Raw genomic sequence first — 16343 nt, 5'->3', positions numbered from 1 at the left:
GAGGTCTTCCTCTAGGTCTTTTGATAGTTACTGGATACCAGTGCAAAGGATGGGGTGCAATCTCTACTAGTGGAAATAATTCCAAAGGCTATTAACATGAATTCTGAAAAAACATGAGTATTGTTTACAAAAAAAGGGAAACCAATTCTTTTAATATTTTGGTTTTGGATTAGGAGTTCTTTATTATGACAAAAAATATAATATAGAAGAGGAGGCTTTAACTTAGTTCACAGCATTTCATGTTACTTTCTTATCTTTTATCAGAAACTACAGGCCTGTGCCTCTTAGCTATTTCAGTATCCAGTTCAATATCCAGCTTTTAATAATACCGAAATATTTCCATGTGTTATAGAAATAAGTGCAGTACAATGAAATATTGAGTATTATATTTGGAGTGAGAGGATTTAGTTCAAATTCAGGTTCTACTAATTAACCACCTATATGAGCTATACCAAAAGAGAATAATAAATTAAGCTCTCCCCTAGGAATCAGTTAAGACCTCGGATCAAGCTTTACCTTCTCACATATACTGGCACTGCGTGGCCTTGGGTAAATGCAGAGGAGGTGCTTATCTGCATTCAAGGAGGGACTGACTTCACCAGACCTAAGTCAAGGAAATGACATGTCCAATCTCAGTCCCAAGCCTTGAGTTCCTTCCACCTAAATAAACAGGTCCTTGGACTAGAGGACCCAACAAAATATCCAAGTAACATTGTGAAAAGGTTTGTTGGGGAGGGGAAACAAGCACAGCACTTGAATAATCCTAAACCTTTTGCCAGAAAAGCTATAAGTGACAGCTCTAAACTAGCCCTTTCTATGAGATCAAAAAATGGGCAGCTCTCAGCCTCTGACATTTATCATAAAGACATGCTACCTTCCTTCTTCCTCTCTGGGTGACTGACTCTGCAGTTGCCCCTTTTTAGGAAGCAACAGCAAAGCTGAAACAAGATATCCTTAGACTGAGAGATAGACACCCTAGGTCTGCTTTGGTGAACACTCAACAAGTTCAAGTGTCAGAGGGCAAATTCAAACTGTCTAAAAGCCCCCACACATCTGAAGAGAGCTAGGGGAGGAAAGTGTTTGTTTGCTTTCTTAGGCTGGACAGAGGAGTGGGACATGCAAAAAATATCCTCAGGCACTGGGAAAAGGGGGGGAAAAGGAGTGGTTCTGGGAGTGCTGGCTCTGTATCCATGACATTTCTTCACCAAGGAGGTCCTAGGTCCTAGTTCTGAATCTGACACTGACAACATGACTTTGGATAAGGTGCAAAAGCTTTCGGTCTCTGGTTTTTCCATCTATAAAACAGATAAAACTTTCCCTTTCTGTCCTGTAGGGGAAAGAGCACTGGATTTGGGAATGAGGAAACCTGGAATTCAATGTGTAACTACTTTGATTAGCTGTATGACCCTCTGTTTTCCCATCTATAAAAATGGGTAAATACCTGCTCAATTTTTCTCAGAGTTGCTGTGAGGTTTTTAGATAAGAAAAAGCTAAAGAGTCTTTGAATAATCTTAAAGGGTATGGCATTTTATAAAACCAAGGCAGGTATAACTATTATTTCTAAACATCTTTACCCAGGTCCCTAATATACCTCCTACAAATGCCAGGTTCCAGTCCCCCTCCATCTCATTTGGAGGTGTTGGCAATCTTGACAAAGTCATTTTCTATTTCCTAATCTAATTCATAAAAACTTTCAATTACAGGAAGCTGAAGACCTATGCCCTGAAAAACCACACTCAGCACTACACCCTTTGCCCTTGGCTTTGAAACACTGATTAAGCAACTCTTAAGTAGCTCTGGCAATTTTGGGAAACAGTGATCAAAAGGAGTATGAAATAAAAAGTAAAATGTACTCATTTTATTGGTTAATAATTTTAAAAAAATTACCCTTCTTGAATAAAGTACTAGGTCAAACTGAAAACAAACAATAATAATCCACAAGTGGTAAGACCCTGTTCCCAGTCATAACTCAGACCAAGGGAGTAGTATTAGTCCCTGCCTCTTTTAGGCAGGTCCAACCAGCTACTTAAATACACCCATTCCCATAGCTGACCACAAAGGATCATCTCCTCTTGTTCCAGAATAGTCAAGAGGTATGTCTCTAAAGGAGAAGAGACTGGGAAAAAAAAAAAAAAGCTAGAGGAAGGAAATAGGAAAAGGCTAACCTAGAGGACTTCTGAGGACACAAAGTATCAGAGACCTCTAAACTTGGAAACCACCTTAAAGATCATTTATCTAACCAATCAGAAGCACCAATTCTGTTTCCAATAATCTCCTAACAAATGGTCAACTAGCATCCCCTTGACATCTAGGGGGCTCATTACCTCCCAAAGCAGTCCAGTCCACTTTTTTAAATACCTACAACTATAACTGGCGGGGAGCTTTTCCTTAGGCTGAGCCAAAAACTTGCCCCCAAATTCCAATTTCTGACACCAAAAAGAATCAGTCTAATACATCATTTGCCTGAGAGAACCCTTCATGTATTTGCATCTAACATCCATTTCCCACCACCCCTATTTCTCTTCTCACCTAGCAACCAAGTCTTTTTTCTTTGAGAAGAAACAATAATTTATGGTGTATTTATTTTATAACTAGGTGGCTTTTCAATCCCACTGCTAATTTTTTTTAAATTTTATTTTATTTTTAAACCCTTACCTTCCATTTTAGAATCAAAACTGGGTATTGGTTCTAAGGCAGAAGAGTGGTAAGGGCTAGGCAATGGGGGTTAAGTGACTTGCCCAGGGTCACACAGCTAGGAAGTGTCTGAGGCCAGATTTGAACCTAGGACTTCCCATCTCTGGGCCTGGCTTTCAATTCACTGAGCCACCCAGCTGTCCCCCCCCCCCCCCTTGCTAATTTTTAAATAAGTGGAATCCTTCTGGAACACATGTACTTGTATAGTTTTATATATTTAAGGTAATATTTGTTGGTCTGGTTTTTAGATTAGCCAGTGAGCTACTTGAAAGCAGGGTCCATAAGTAACATGCTATACACAATCTAGCTAAGCCAAGCATACAACTAGGGTTCAAATGTTAGTCAATTAAATATTTTCATTAATGTGTAATGAGAAGAAACAAAAACCAGGAATATTATAAAGAAACCTGTAGTAAAGATAAGTAGTTTAAAAGCTCTTCAAAGATATCTATTATAACTTTTAACATTGATCTAGGTACTCTGGGACATCAGTTCTAATCCAAACTTCAAGAGACTGGGTTAACAAAACTAGGTAGTCTTACAAGGGCATATAATTGTTTAACTGAGATGAATTCACAAATGACCCAAGCTCCATTTAAATTTAGGCTTTTAAGTTGGTAACATGTAATATAATAGCTTCAACCTAGCCCCTATTTATTATTGGATCATTATTGATCAACACAATTCTGACCAGTTTCCAAATAATAATTCTTCAATTCCTAATCAAGGTTGAGAGAAACTACATAATTTAATCAATAACCTGACTAGGAATTTTTTCCAAAACATTTGGTATGGGTCATGTTCCAGCCTCTCTTTGAATAACTCCAGTGACAGAGAATTTGATAAGACTTCTTAAGAAATTTATCCCATGGGGGCAGCTGGGTAGCTCAGTGGATAGAGAGCCAGACCTAGAGACGGGAGGTCCTAGGTTCAACTCTTGCCTCAGACACTTCCCAGCTGTATGACCCTGGGTAAGTCACTTGACCCCCATTGCCTAGCCCTTACCACTCTTCTGCCTTGGAGCCAATACACAGTATTGACTCCAAGATGGAAGGTGAGGGTTTAAAAAAAAAATGCTTCTCAATTTCCTCTCAATGCTCCTAAGTCGGCCCTCTCAGCGAGGAGTGCCTGACAGGATTTTTGCCCCCTTGCATTATTCTAAATGAAATCTCAAATACTAGAGATTTCATTATTCATTCATATAGTTTAGATATGTTTATATATTCAAATCATCAGGGTAATGCCTCTTGACCCTCCAAAACCTTTATTAGTCTTCATTGTCATGGCAACATCTTCTGGCTCCACTATTAAATTTTTATACTTCGGCAAATTTCTAAAAATTTTTCCATATTTAAGGAAACTAAAGAAAACAGATTCATCACATATACATATATACATATACACAAAAGTGCTAGATACATATGACAATATTTTCTTTAAAAACAAATCAATGTTTTTCTTGTTAATGACTAATAAAATTTCCTTATGCTGTGACTGATGACAGCTGAAGAGTCACTTACCAATAACAGGGTTACTATTTCTGTTAGCTGGTTTAGGGGGAGGGACGGGGGGCTGCTTGGCAGAGGCAGTGTGGATCACATTCAAGGGAGCAGTCGTGTTAGTGCTGATGGGAACAGCAGGTATAGTCCTGGGAGCTGGGGAAGGGGTGCTGGAGGAACTAATTGTCTTTGCTAGGCCCAGGGCTGCAGCAGTGGCAGTGGGTGCTGTAGAAGAAGAGGAAGAAGAGGAGGTTGAGGAGGAGGAGGAGGAGGAGGAAATGGTCCTTGCAGTGCTGCCAATGGTGGTATCATTTGCTTGCCCATCATTTTCTTCATGAGAAGATGACAAAGGCCTTTTGGGACGTGGCAAAAGTGTTTTCGGGGCTGGTTCAGGAATAAGGTCCACTTCAGAACTGGGCCGGCTTCCAGATGAGCCTGTGAAATAAAGTTGTAGTTATTGTTTTGTTAAAGGAGAAAACAACTGGTGGAGATTGAAAGAGTCAATTTGAACAGAGAGTCAATTCATTCAGACGTGGTTACTCAAGGTCTTTTTCTTCCCACATCTCCTTATTTTCTTTCCTTCCCTCTTCTGCTAAGATTGGCTATTTCTCTTCTCATTAGTTATTTCACCAGGTAGCAGTCAAAAGGAATGATTAGGGTCAAATTCCTCTAAATTTATCCTTATTTTCTCCACCAGTCAGACAAATTCAAAGTCTGCTGTCTTTGCCTCTCTGAATTCCTGCTTCAAAATCAGAGCTGAGGGGGCAGCTGGGTAGCTCAGTGGATTGAGAGTCAGGCCTAGAGATGGGAGGTCCTAGGTTCAAATCCGGCCTCAGTCACTTCCCAGCTGTGTGACCCTGGGCAAGTCACTTGACCCCCACTGCCTACCCTTACCACTCTTCCACCTATGAGTCAATACACAGAAGTTAAGGGTTTAAAATAAAAAAAAAAAGAAAAGAAAAGAAAAGAAAATCAGAGCTGAGCACAACTAATTGTACACCTTCACCTGGTTGTGTCTTTGGTTCCTCTCCTGGAGGAGGCTTCTTAAATCTTGTTATCCTTCCTAGCTCCTCCACCTGGCCTGGATTGGAAGGCCCAGCATTCCCGATGGGAATAGTGTGGCCATTCTTTAATGTGGTATGGCTGAACTTTCCAGAATCATCTCCACCTATCAGAAAGAGAAAAAGAAGCCAAAATGAAGAAACAAACAATAGATCTATTAGGAGAAAACCAATATTGTACAATCTTTCTCATGCCACACAGTCTACTGATGTTAACTTCTTTTTATCCAAACCCACTGTCTAAAAGAATGCTTATGTCTAGTGTTTGATAAACCTAAAGATCCCAGCTTTGGGGAGAAGAACTCACTATTTGAAGGATGATAATGACCAAATGAGATTGAGAACATTACAAGATATAAAATGAATAATTTTGATTATATTAAATTTAAAAGTTTTCTACCACAAAACAAATGCAACCAAGATTAGAAGGGAAACAACAAAATGGGAAAAATTTTTTAATAACATTTCTCTGAAAAATGTCTTATTTCTCAAACACATAAGAAGTAAAATTTATAAGAATACAAGTAATTTCCCAACTGACAAATGGTCAAAGGATATGAATAGGCAGTTTCTAGATGAAGAAACCAAAGCTATTAATAAATATACGAAAAAATGTTCTAAATCCCTCTTGATTAGAGAAATGCAAATTAAAACAACTCTAAGGTACTACCTCATACCTATCAGAATGGCCCATATGTCAGTAAAGGAAAATAATTGTTGAAGGGAATGTGGTAAAATTGGGACACTAATGTATTGCTGGTGGAGTTGTGAACTAATCCAATCATCTAAGGAGGGTAATTTGGAATTATGCCCAAAGGGATATAAAATAACAAATATCCTTTGATTTAGTAATACCACTAAGTCTGTATCCCAAAGAGATTAAAAAAAAAAAGGGAACTGCAAAAAATTGTACAAAAATATTTATAGCTGCCCTTTTTGTGGTGGCAAAAAAAAAAAAAAAGAAAAGGATGTCCATCAATTGGGGAATGGCTGAACAAATTGGTATATGGTATATGACAGTGATAGAATACTAATGTGTTGTAAGGAATAATGAACAAGATGATTTCAAAGAGGTGGAAAGATCAACATCAACTGATGCAGAATGAAAAATAAGCAGAAGCAGGAAAACACTGTCATGTATGATAGACTTAGCTACTATCAGCAACACAATGATCCAGGACAATTCTAAGAAACTTATGGAAAAAAATACTATCTACCATTAGAAAAAGAACTGTTGGAGAAGAAATGCAGATGAAAGCATACAATTTTTCATCACTTGTCTATCTGGGTATATGTTTTGGGGTTTTGGCTTTATAAGATTATTAACTTACAAAAATAAACAAGATGGAAATGTTTTGTGTGATAATACATGTATAACCCAGATTGAACTGCTTGCCAGCTGGGGATGGGGGTGGGAGACAATTTGGATCATTTAACTTTATAACTTTTATGTGGAAATTTGTTATTACATGTAATTGGTAAAAAGAACAAAATTTAAAAAAAAATGCTTATGTTGTGTTGGAAGCCTGATAAAAACAGGATTATAGTGAGGGATCCCTGGACTGGATGAGTATGGAATTTCCTATGGTGCTGGTATAAAACCATTCATCATTATAGAGATGACAGAAGGTAATCTAGGCCATGGTGAGATTCTTCTATAAAACTGGGTTCACTAAGGAAAAGAGAAAGGAATATAAGAGACCAAACTCTTAGAAACTTTTTAAGTCTGCTGGCAACAAGGGGATATGTTCAGGGTCTGCTTTTATAGCGAAGGCTGTCTAGTTTTAGCTTTTGAAGGTACGGAGTATTTGAGGGTCTTGAACCACAGCACTCTCCTAAGATCAGCTCACCCCACAAATCATATAAAATGCTCTTCTTTCCTCTCTACCAATGAAGAGGTAAAGAGCACAAACCACATCTCAAAACAACCCAGTGATGCATTTAGTGGAAGCAGGCAGCCAGTAGATTAAAAATATACTTTAAAAACTATTCTATTTCTTACAGTTCAAGTATCCATTATATAGGAGGAAACCTGGGGAAGTGGAAAGAATCTTGTGTCAGTAGATCTGGGTTGTAGTCCCAATTCCATCGTGATATGGATTATATTGTTTTACCCTTCAGAAGAGTTTTGTAATAAATTATTTCAGAGGTCCTGTCGAGCAATTAAGTTGCTCTAATTCTATTTCCAAGGGATTTCTCTATTTGAAAAAGTAAAGGGCATATGACAATGAAAAGGAAAAAAAGAAAAAATTCATATCCATTATTATGGCAATTGTGTACAGCATAAAATAATCACTAACTTCAAAGCAGTAAAAAAGTATGCATTTAATTAACATAAGAGCAGTAGCTTATGGTCTGCTAAAAGTCAATTCCTTTTTAGCTGATATTCTAAAGAATCCATTTACAAGTAGTATTTCATTAAAAAAATAATTCCAACATAAATGGTCAATGTCAGTCTCCAGAATGCTCTGTTACATTTCTGTACTGCTTGCCAGGGATAGGGACACACAGGTAAGGCTGACAGATTTTGATAAATATGAAAGCAGCTCACAATTCTCTAATGCTCCCCAAAGCATTCTCCTATTATCAATCCTGTGAGGATGGAAGTACAAATGTGGTTATTTTCCCTTTTGTAGATGAGGAGAATCTGGATCCAAGTCCCATGATACCTAGTAAGCCAGGATGTGAACTCAAATCCTGTGACAGGGTTTTTTTTAAAAAAATAGCTTCTTCTAGGGGCAGCTGGATGGCTCAGTGGATTGAGAGCCAAGTCTAGAGATGGGAGGTCCCAGGTTCATATCTGACCTCAGACACTTCCTAGTTGTGTGACCCTGGGCAAGTCATTTAACCCCCACTGCCTAGCCCTTACTGTTCTTCTGCCATGAAACCAATACACAGTATTGATTCTAAGATGGAAATTAAGGGTTTAAAAAAAAAAAGCTTATTCTCCAATGATATAAATACTGTGAAAAGATCTTTAAAACCCATGAAAAGTTTAATGTTATACTAGTCAAACCAGACCTATTGTAAAGCCAAAAAGATAACCCACAAGCCCAGACTCTGATACTAATCCTTAAGGCAGGCCCCAGGGCAATAAAACATAGCAGATCAGATTTGAGCTGGCAGAGTGCCATCTAGTTTAATGGCTGGGGCTCAGATCAACTGGACCTCTGAACCTGTAAAGTTAAAAATAGCTCACTTCAACAGGAAGTAGACAAGGCATGGATGAGAGGCACAAAGGAATAAGGAATTGATGATGGATGCGATCTGCTGTGAAGGGCGAGAAAAATGGGAAAGTAGAAAGGACACAGGAAAAAACCACAGGGAGGGTGAGATAATATGCATAAGAAATAAAGATCAAAGATATACTATAACTGAGACACATGACTTTGTTGTACCTAATCACGGAAATACTCAAAAAGATTTCCTGACCCCAAGAGTGACTGAAATGATTAAATACTGAACCCAGATTAACTGCAATCACTATCTTAGTCTCAGAAAATGGAAGATGAAACCCACTTTACCACTCTATGGTGGGGGGGGGGCGGGGGAGATGAAGGGGAAAGTAAGAGCATGAATCATGTAACCATGTTAACTTTTCTAAAAAATAAAAATTATTAAATGAAGAAAAAAAAAGACGACGACGACGACAACGACAACATGGGTTCCGATGTTGTTAATTAACTGTTCATTTTCCTCCTAAGCCTCAGTTTTCATATTTATGAAATAATGGGGATTAGACTAGAAAACTTCTAAGGTCCATCCTCCCTCTAAAATTCCATAATTGCTATTTTAGTTAGAAAAAAAAAACCAACAGGAACATGTATTGTGAATTATCCTTCAATAACCAAGATAAAATAGGCCTACTGAGACTCTTCATCACTAGTTTCTATCATTTCTGGAGCTATATACAGTGTTTTTGAAATGTTTAAGAAGGCTTTTACTTACAGTGTTTCTGCTAGAAAAACAAAAGAACAAAACAAAAAAACCCCCACAAAACCAAAACGATGTACTTTCCTTCATTTCAGAAAAAAAAAATTTATAAAGAAGTCCCATAAGAAGTAGAGCAACAGAAAATCCTATGATTATATGAGACTTGTATGGAGTTGAATCTGTGATAAACAAGCAGAAAAGGAAGAGAGTAGCAAAGATAGGCACAGACACAAACAAAGGACAGGAAGCGACACACAATACTGCAGCTGGTCAGGGGCAGGAGGAGGAACAGGGCACCATGTAGTGCCTTCCTCAGGGAATTCTTGACCAGACGGGCCACCTGCCAGTCACAGATTATCATCAGAGAAGGCAGGAGTGTCTGTTTTGATTTGGGAATAGGTAGCAGTCAGTTATATTCTTTAATTAAACAACAAAATCCAGCTGTCAAACTAGGATTCCACCCAAGTCCAGCATGGACAAGCTATTGCTAGCAAACTCACCCTGCTCAGGGTCCTCCAACAGAAGCCCTCTTTTCACCAGCTCCTCTCTCGGCTTTCTCATGGATATTTTCCGCTCTAAAACTGATATTAAATTGGAAAATAGCACTCAGAATCACACTTACTATTCAGTTTTACTAGCTGAGCAAAAAATTTAAGTGGTTCAATTAACCTTTCATACTTAGCAAGGTTCACAGGATCACCCAGATGGTCCTAAGTTACTTAACACTATGGTGGCCTTTTTATATCCCTTCTTTGAGGTAAAAGGGAGGGAAGGAGAGCTGCTGGCTACATAATCTTAAGACCTTTTTCAACTTGGACATTCTGAGTTCTAGCTCTGATATTCTAATTCTCCAGTTCTATTCAGTTTCCCAATTGTATTCAATGGTTTCCTATAGGTCTATGATAAGAATAGAGAAAAATGTACTTCTGCAATCCCCTATAAGCAGTAAACACATTAGTATCATAATAATGTCATCTCACATTAATATAGCATTTTATAATTAATTACAAAGAACTTGACACTTTCCTAGTTTTATCCCTTATGCCTTTCTTTTGAGTCTACCTTCCATTTATGAGGCATTTATCTTATAGGTACATAGTTATTTGTATGCTATTTCCCTCAGTAGAATGTACTTTTCCTGAAGGCAGCGACTCTCTTTTGTCTAGTGCATAGTATTTCTTAAGTGTTTAAGTAAATGCCTGTTTACTGACAGCTGTTTGATTTGATTTGCATAACAATCCTACTTGCAAAACGAAGGGTATATCCTTAAATCATTTGTTATTGGTTTTCTTTTGACTTAAATTTCACGATATAGTGATTTTTCTAATTTTTAGGCGGGAAATTTAAAGCTTACCCCTTCTGCTTGATAAATCAGTAACTTAATCCATTTTAACTCCAATTCCATCCAAATGCCAATCTCTGGAATGTGGGGCTACCAGTATGAATAGCTGAGTGAATGCCAATAACTACTTGTCTATTTAATTCCAGAAAGATTACATTTCTCACCCCCACCAGGTGGTTACATATAAATGGAGATAAAAAGAAGAAGTTTAACACTTACAAAATTAAGAATGCCTTGATTTGGACCATAAAGTCTTCTAACTCACCTTCTGATGTTTCTTTGAACTTGTCACTGCTTTTTTTTTTCCGCCATTTCCAGGGTTTGAAGAGTTTGCCAAAGCCTGAGAACTTGCTTTTCCTCTTGGTGGGTGGAGTGATTTCCCCAGATTCCAGGCCATCCATGACCATCCCTGGGACTGCTGGTTGATGATCTGTTTCCTCTAAAAATAAAAGAAAGATAAGAAAGGGAAAAGTGATTTTTCTATGTAACAAAATCCTAAAGAATTTTATCTCCTCCATTTTTTCTCTGTGACTTTTGGAGAGGACTCACAAGCAAAGATGAACACTAATCTGGCCTTAGTGGTTATTCCACAATCCTAGATTGATCTCCATCACAAAATATGCAAGGGCCCTTAAAGGTCCTCCTTGAGTTCCTTCCAGCATTCTGCACACAGAACCACTGGCTTGTGGGTCAAAAATTAATGTATAGGGGGCAGCTGGGTAGCTCAGTGGGTTGAGAGCCAGACCTAGAGATGGGAGGTCTTAGGTTTAAATCTGGCCTCAGACACTTCCTAGCTGTGTGACCGTGGGTAAGTCACTTGACCCCCATTGCCTAGCCATTACCACTCTTCTGCTTTGGAGCCAATACACAGTATTGACTCCAAGACGGAAGGTAAAGATTAAAAAAAAAAATTATGTATAACCAGTATTAATTGTCTTCAGAGAACCAAAATAATGTCTGCTACTTCTTTCAGTAGGTTATATACAATTTTCTGATATAGGAATAATAAATGTTAACACTTATAATACATTTTATTGCTGATAAGCTTCTCTTTCTTTTTTAACTCATCTTCTGTCTTCAAATTAATCTTAAGGCAGAAGAGCAATGAGGGCTAGGCAAGTGGGGTTAAGTGACTTGCCCAGGGTCACACAGCTAGGAAATGTTTGAGGTCATATTTGAACCCAGGATCTCCTGTCTCCAGGCCTACCTCTCTATCCACTGAGTCACTAACTACTCTGACAAAAGAGCTTTTCTTAAATTATCTGATATGATCCTCTCTTATCTGATAACAACCTTGTGAAGTGGGGAAGATGATGATCACCACAATTTTAAAGAAAAAAACAACTGAGTCTCCGAAAGAGGTGACAGACAGGAATATGAAGATACTCTTTACATCCACCACACCTGTCCTCAATGGTAAAAATAATAAGGTAGGATAAATGCACAACTGAATTTCTCTTAGTTCTCTCCTTTAGGTAGGAGGTAACTGGCATTTGGTGTGATTTAAGGGCACCCAGGAAGGCATTCAAGAATCCCAAATTTGCTCGACACCTCACCCATCCTCCACTATTAAAAGATCATTACTTCACATTAGTTAATGAACTCTTCTCATCCTTCTCCATTAAAATAAAAATATTCAAAGAAAAGTTAGTAGCCTCAAATTCCCAGACTTTAAGGACAGAAAAAGCCACAGAGACTTATCTACTCAAATGTACCCACTGAAAAAAATGAAGAAACTAAAGTCTAGGGAAGGGAATTATATTGATAAGAATCAGTTTTGTTGGTTTACTTTCTTCTTTCACAGAAAGAATCCTGGGTAGAGAGAAAACTCAGGGAGAAGGGAAAGAAGATGAATTGTTAAAAGGGAGACCAAGATGAAAAATTAAGGCGTCCTGACTTTCTAAATATAATTTTGCCTAGGAATGGCTCTGACAATAAGCATTTAAAAAATTTTTTTTAATTATAAAGATTTTAATGAAAATGGAACCCTGAGTGAAAGCACTTGTTCTGACCCTAGTTTCTTGTGTGACTTCTGGTAAATCCATTCTGACTGAGCCCTGAGGTTCTGGAAAGGGTAACAACAAATAATACCAGTTAACATTTTGAGTTAACAAGGTGCTCTCATTCCTCACAAAAAACCCCTTGAGGTAGGTAGAAAATTACCATTGCTTTACCACTGTGGCTCAGAGCAATAAAGTGACTTAACTTGTTTTGGATCCCAAGTTAGATTTAACTTAGCTCTTCCAGCTCTCAAGGCTGCCTCTCACTGTAAGGGCTCTTACAACTCTAGCAAGCTTTCTATGGGCCAAGACTAAAAAACAGTAGGGGAGCAGGAATACCAGAGGGCACCAGCCCATGGGAAGAGCAAAGCCTGTTGGGCTTGGCAAGTTTACTTCGATGGCTGAGCCAAGAGCAACAAAAGTTCAGGAAGGCAGGCAGGAAGCCACACAATGAAGTCTGTGCACCCCACCCCCTCCTGTCCCAGCATTCTCTGGAGGAACTTGGTGGAGTAGGGAGGAGAGAACATGGAGTAGACTCATTAAAAAAAAAACAAAACAAAACAAAAACAAAACAAAAAAAACACAGATCTGGCATTTAAGTTAAAATTTCTTCCTATCTTAAGAAAAAAGTATGTATCACGTAAGCCAGGGCCAGAAGTGAATATGACATTAAGAACAATTTCTTCCCTGTGTGCAGCAAAATACTTTTTTGGTTAAGGGGAAAAAGGTGATTCTCTGCTTTAATGCCATAGCCAAGATTTTTTTAAAAAACAGTCAGGCTCAGATTTGGGAGTCCTAGGTTTTAAATTAGACCTTAGACACTTCCTAGCAGTGTGATTATGGACAAGCCACTTAACCCCCATTGCCTAGCCCTTACCACTCTTCCTTCTTGGAACCAATACTTAGTATCAATTCTAAAACAGAATGTAAGGGTTAAAAAAAAGATTTTTTTTTTTCAGATAAGGAACATGATTCTGATGACACTAATCTTTAAAAAAGTGAATTGGGAGGGGGTACAGCAGCTGGGTGGCTGATAGGATTGAGAGCCAGGCCTAGAGATGGGAGGTCCTAGGTTCAAATCTGGTCTCAGGCACTTCCCAGCTGTGTGACCCTGGGCAAGTCACTTAATCTCCATTGCCCTTACTGCTTTTCTGCCTCAGAACCAATATACATTATCGATTCTAAGACAGAAGGTAAGGGTTTTAAAAAAATAAATGGTATCTCAATGGACAATTCTTTAATAATAATATTTTAATCTTTTTAAACCAAAGTAACCAAGGCAAGCAACAAACTGGGGAAAAAAATTTTACAACAAACTTCTCTGATAAAGGTCTCATTTCTCAAATATATAGAACTAAGTCAAATTTATAAGAATCCAAGACATTCCCTAATTGATAAATGGTCAATGGATTATATGAGTAGTCAATTTCCAGATTAAGAAATCAAAGCTATCAATAATCATATGAAAAAATGTTCTGAATCCCTCTTGATTAGAGAAATGCAAATTAAAACAACTATGAGATACTACCGCTCACCTATCAGATTGGCTAGTATGACAGTAAAGAAAAATGATAACTGTTGGAGGGAATGTGGCAAAATTGGGACACTGATGAATTGCTAGTGGAGTTGTGAATTGATTAATCCGTTCTGAAGGGCAATTTGAAATTATGTCCAAAGGGGCTTTAAAAGAATGCATACCTTTTGATCCAGCCATACCACTGCCGGGTCTGTATCCAAAAGAGGAAAAAAAAAAAAGGTGGGGTGCCTGTTTTTGCAAAAATATTTATAGTTGTGCTTTTTGTGGTGGCAAAGAATTGGAAACCAGGGGGTTGTCCCTCAATTGGGGAAGGGTTGAACAAACTGTATTATATGATGGTGATAGAATATTATTTTGCTATAAGGAATGATGAACAAGATGATTTCAGAAGGAGCTGGAAAGATCCACATGAACTGATGCAGTGAAATAAGCAGAACCAGGAGAACATTATACACAAGTAACTGAAATATTGTAGAACAATCAAATGTGACAGATTTTGCTACTAACAACAATACAATGATCCAGGATAATTCTGAGGGATTTATGATAAAGAATCCTATCCACTTCTACAGAAAGAACTGTTGGAGTAGGAATGAAAATGAAAACATTGCTCTATCACTTGTTTATTTGGGTATGTTTTGGGCTTTTGGTTTTATGAGATTATTAATTTACAAAAATTAATAATATAGAAATATGTTTTGTGTGATAATACATGCATAACCCAGATTGAATTGCTTGCCAGTTCTAGAAGGGGGTAGGGAAGAAGGGAGGGAAATAACATAAATCATATCACTTCTGAAAACTTATTTGGAAATTTGAAATAAAGACAAAACATTAAAAAAAAAAGAACTCATTTCAATGAGGTATTGGATTTTGTGCTTTAAGCATCTACATGCTAGGAAATAGAGAAGGGGGAAGAGGAAGAAGAAGAAAGAAGAAAGAAGAAAGAAGAAAGAAGAAAGAAGGAGGAAGGAGGAAGGAGGGAGGAGGAGGAAGGAGGGAGGAGGAGGAGGAGGAGGAGGAGCAGGAGAAGAAGAAAGCTTTTTTCCTCAAAGATCCTACCATTTTAAGGGGCAAAGAGAACAAATAAAAGGGAGCTGAAGGGCGTAGGGAAAAGGTATCTAGATGAAGCATTGTGACAAAGACCTGATAATCATATAACCCAACGTTTAAAACTTGAAGTCACTGCAGCTTGGCAGAACCTGCCAGGACTTGTCTTCTTGTTGGCATGGCCTCTGAGAACCCCAAACCATCTTGACTTAATGAGTCATCAGAGTAGGCCTTGAGTAGAAACATTATTAGTAGTTCATATTTATAGAGACTATTACAATTCACTGTGAGGTCTTCTTGAATATAATAATGGTAAAAGTTAATATATAACAGTATTTTAGGGTTAAAAAAGTGCTTTCCATGTTATCTTATTTGAAGACAACCCTATAAGTCAGTCTATATATCATCCCCATTTAAAAATGAGAGAACAAGGTACTTAGAGAGGACTTTCCCCCTGTAAGTATCAAAGTTTAGAACCAAATACAGGTCACCTAACTCTTTGGTGGTCTAATATGCTATGAAATCTCTAAAGTGAATGAAATGCAATGTTACTGGAACACAAACAGGTCTAGTGAAGAATTTCATGTACCCAAGTTGCCTAGAGTACTGGAAGAAGCCTAGGAGAGTCATTATGATAGCACCATTTAAAGTCAAGAGACCTGGTGGTCAGGAGTCCTTGAGCTGAGATGAAGATGGAAAGCAATATGGCCTAGGGTCATGTTTGCAAATCTATGGCACACATGCCAGAGTGGTATTCTCCCTTCCCCCTCTCCAAATGTGCCTGAGGACATTGCTGCCCTTCTGCTCAGCAGGGTGTGTGGGGGGGAAATCACATGCAGCATGAAGGTTGTAGTTTGGGCACTTAGTCTCTAAAAGGCTTGACATCACTGGCCTAAGGCAAAATCACAATCTTTGAATCATTTTCCACATTATGAAATATGGATTGCAATACCAGAACCATGTAACATCTCCTCAAGGGATGCTGTGTTTGAAGTTTATAAATGTAAACAATTATTTGGTGTAGTGATGGCACACTGGCTTTAGGATAAGTGGACCTAGGCTCTGATCGTCATGCCACCTTCTAGAGTAGAGGTTTCCTCAGATGTAAAACAGGGAGGATGATACTATTGCTTGTACATACTCCTATGGTTGTTGGGAGGAAAATGCCTGGACACTGCTTGGAGTTTTCAATGTTCTGCCATCAAAGCTCAAGTCACTTTTTCATTC

General features: G+C 38.1%; 1 protein-coding gene across 3 annotated transcripts in view; it reads right to left on the bottom strand.

The window, feature by feature from the left end:
- The window catches only part of PHACTR4 (phosphatase and actin regulator 4), a 117964-nt gene that overhangs the window by 20755 nt on the left and 80866 nt on the right, over positions 1-16343 (bottom strand). For all 3 annotated transcript variants that reach the window (XM_044667946.1, XM_044667945.1, XM_044667944.1), the window contains 4 exons: positions 10795-10968; positions 9688-9768; positions 5200-5361; positions 4215-4628 (listed from right to left, as the gene is read on the bottom strand). In XM_044667946.1, coding sequence (XP_044523881.1) covers positions 4215-4628; positions 5200-5361; positions 9688-9768; positions 10795-10936 — 799 coding nt within the window. In that variant the 5' untranslated portion in view covers positions 10937-10968. The remainder of the gene's footprint in view (positions 1-4214; positions 4629-5199; positions 5362-9687; positions 9769-10794; positions 10969-16343) is intronic.

The sequence above is a fragment of the Gracilinanus agilis genome, chromosome 3 (assembly GCF_016433145.1).
Source record: "Gracilinanus agilis isolate LMUSP501 chromosome 3, AgileGrace, whole genome shotgun sequence".
Lineage (NCBI taxonomy): Eukaryota > Metazoa > Chordata > Mammalia > Didelphimorphia > Didelphidae > Gracilinanus > Gracilinanus agilis.
Note: the sequence above shows the minus strand (reverse complement) of the source record. Positions and strands in the feature narration are given on the sequence as shown.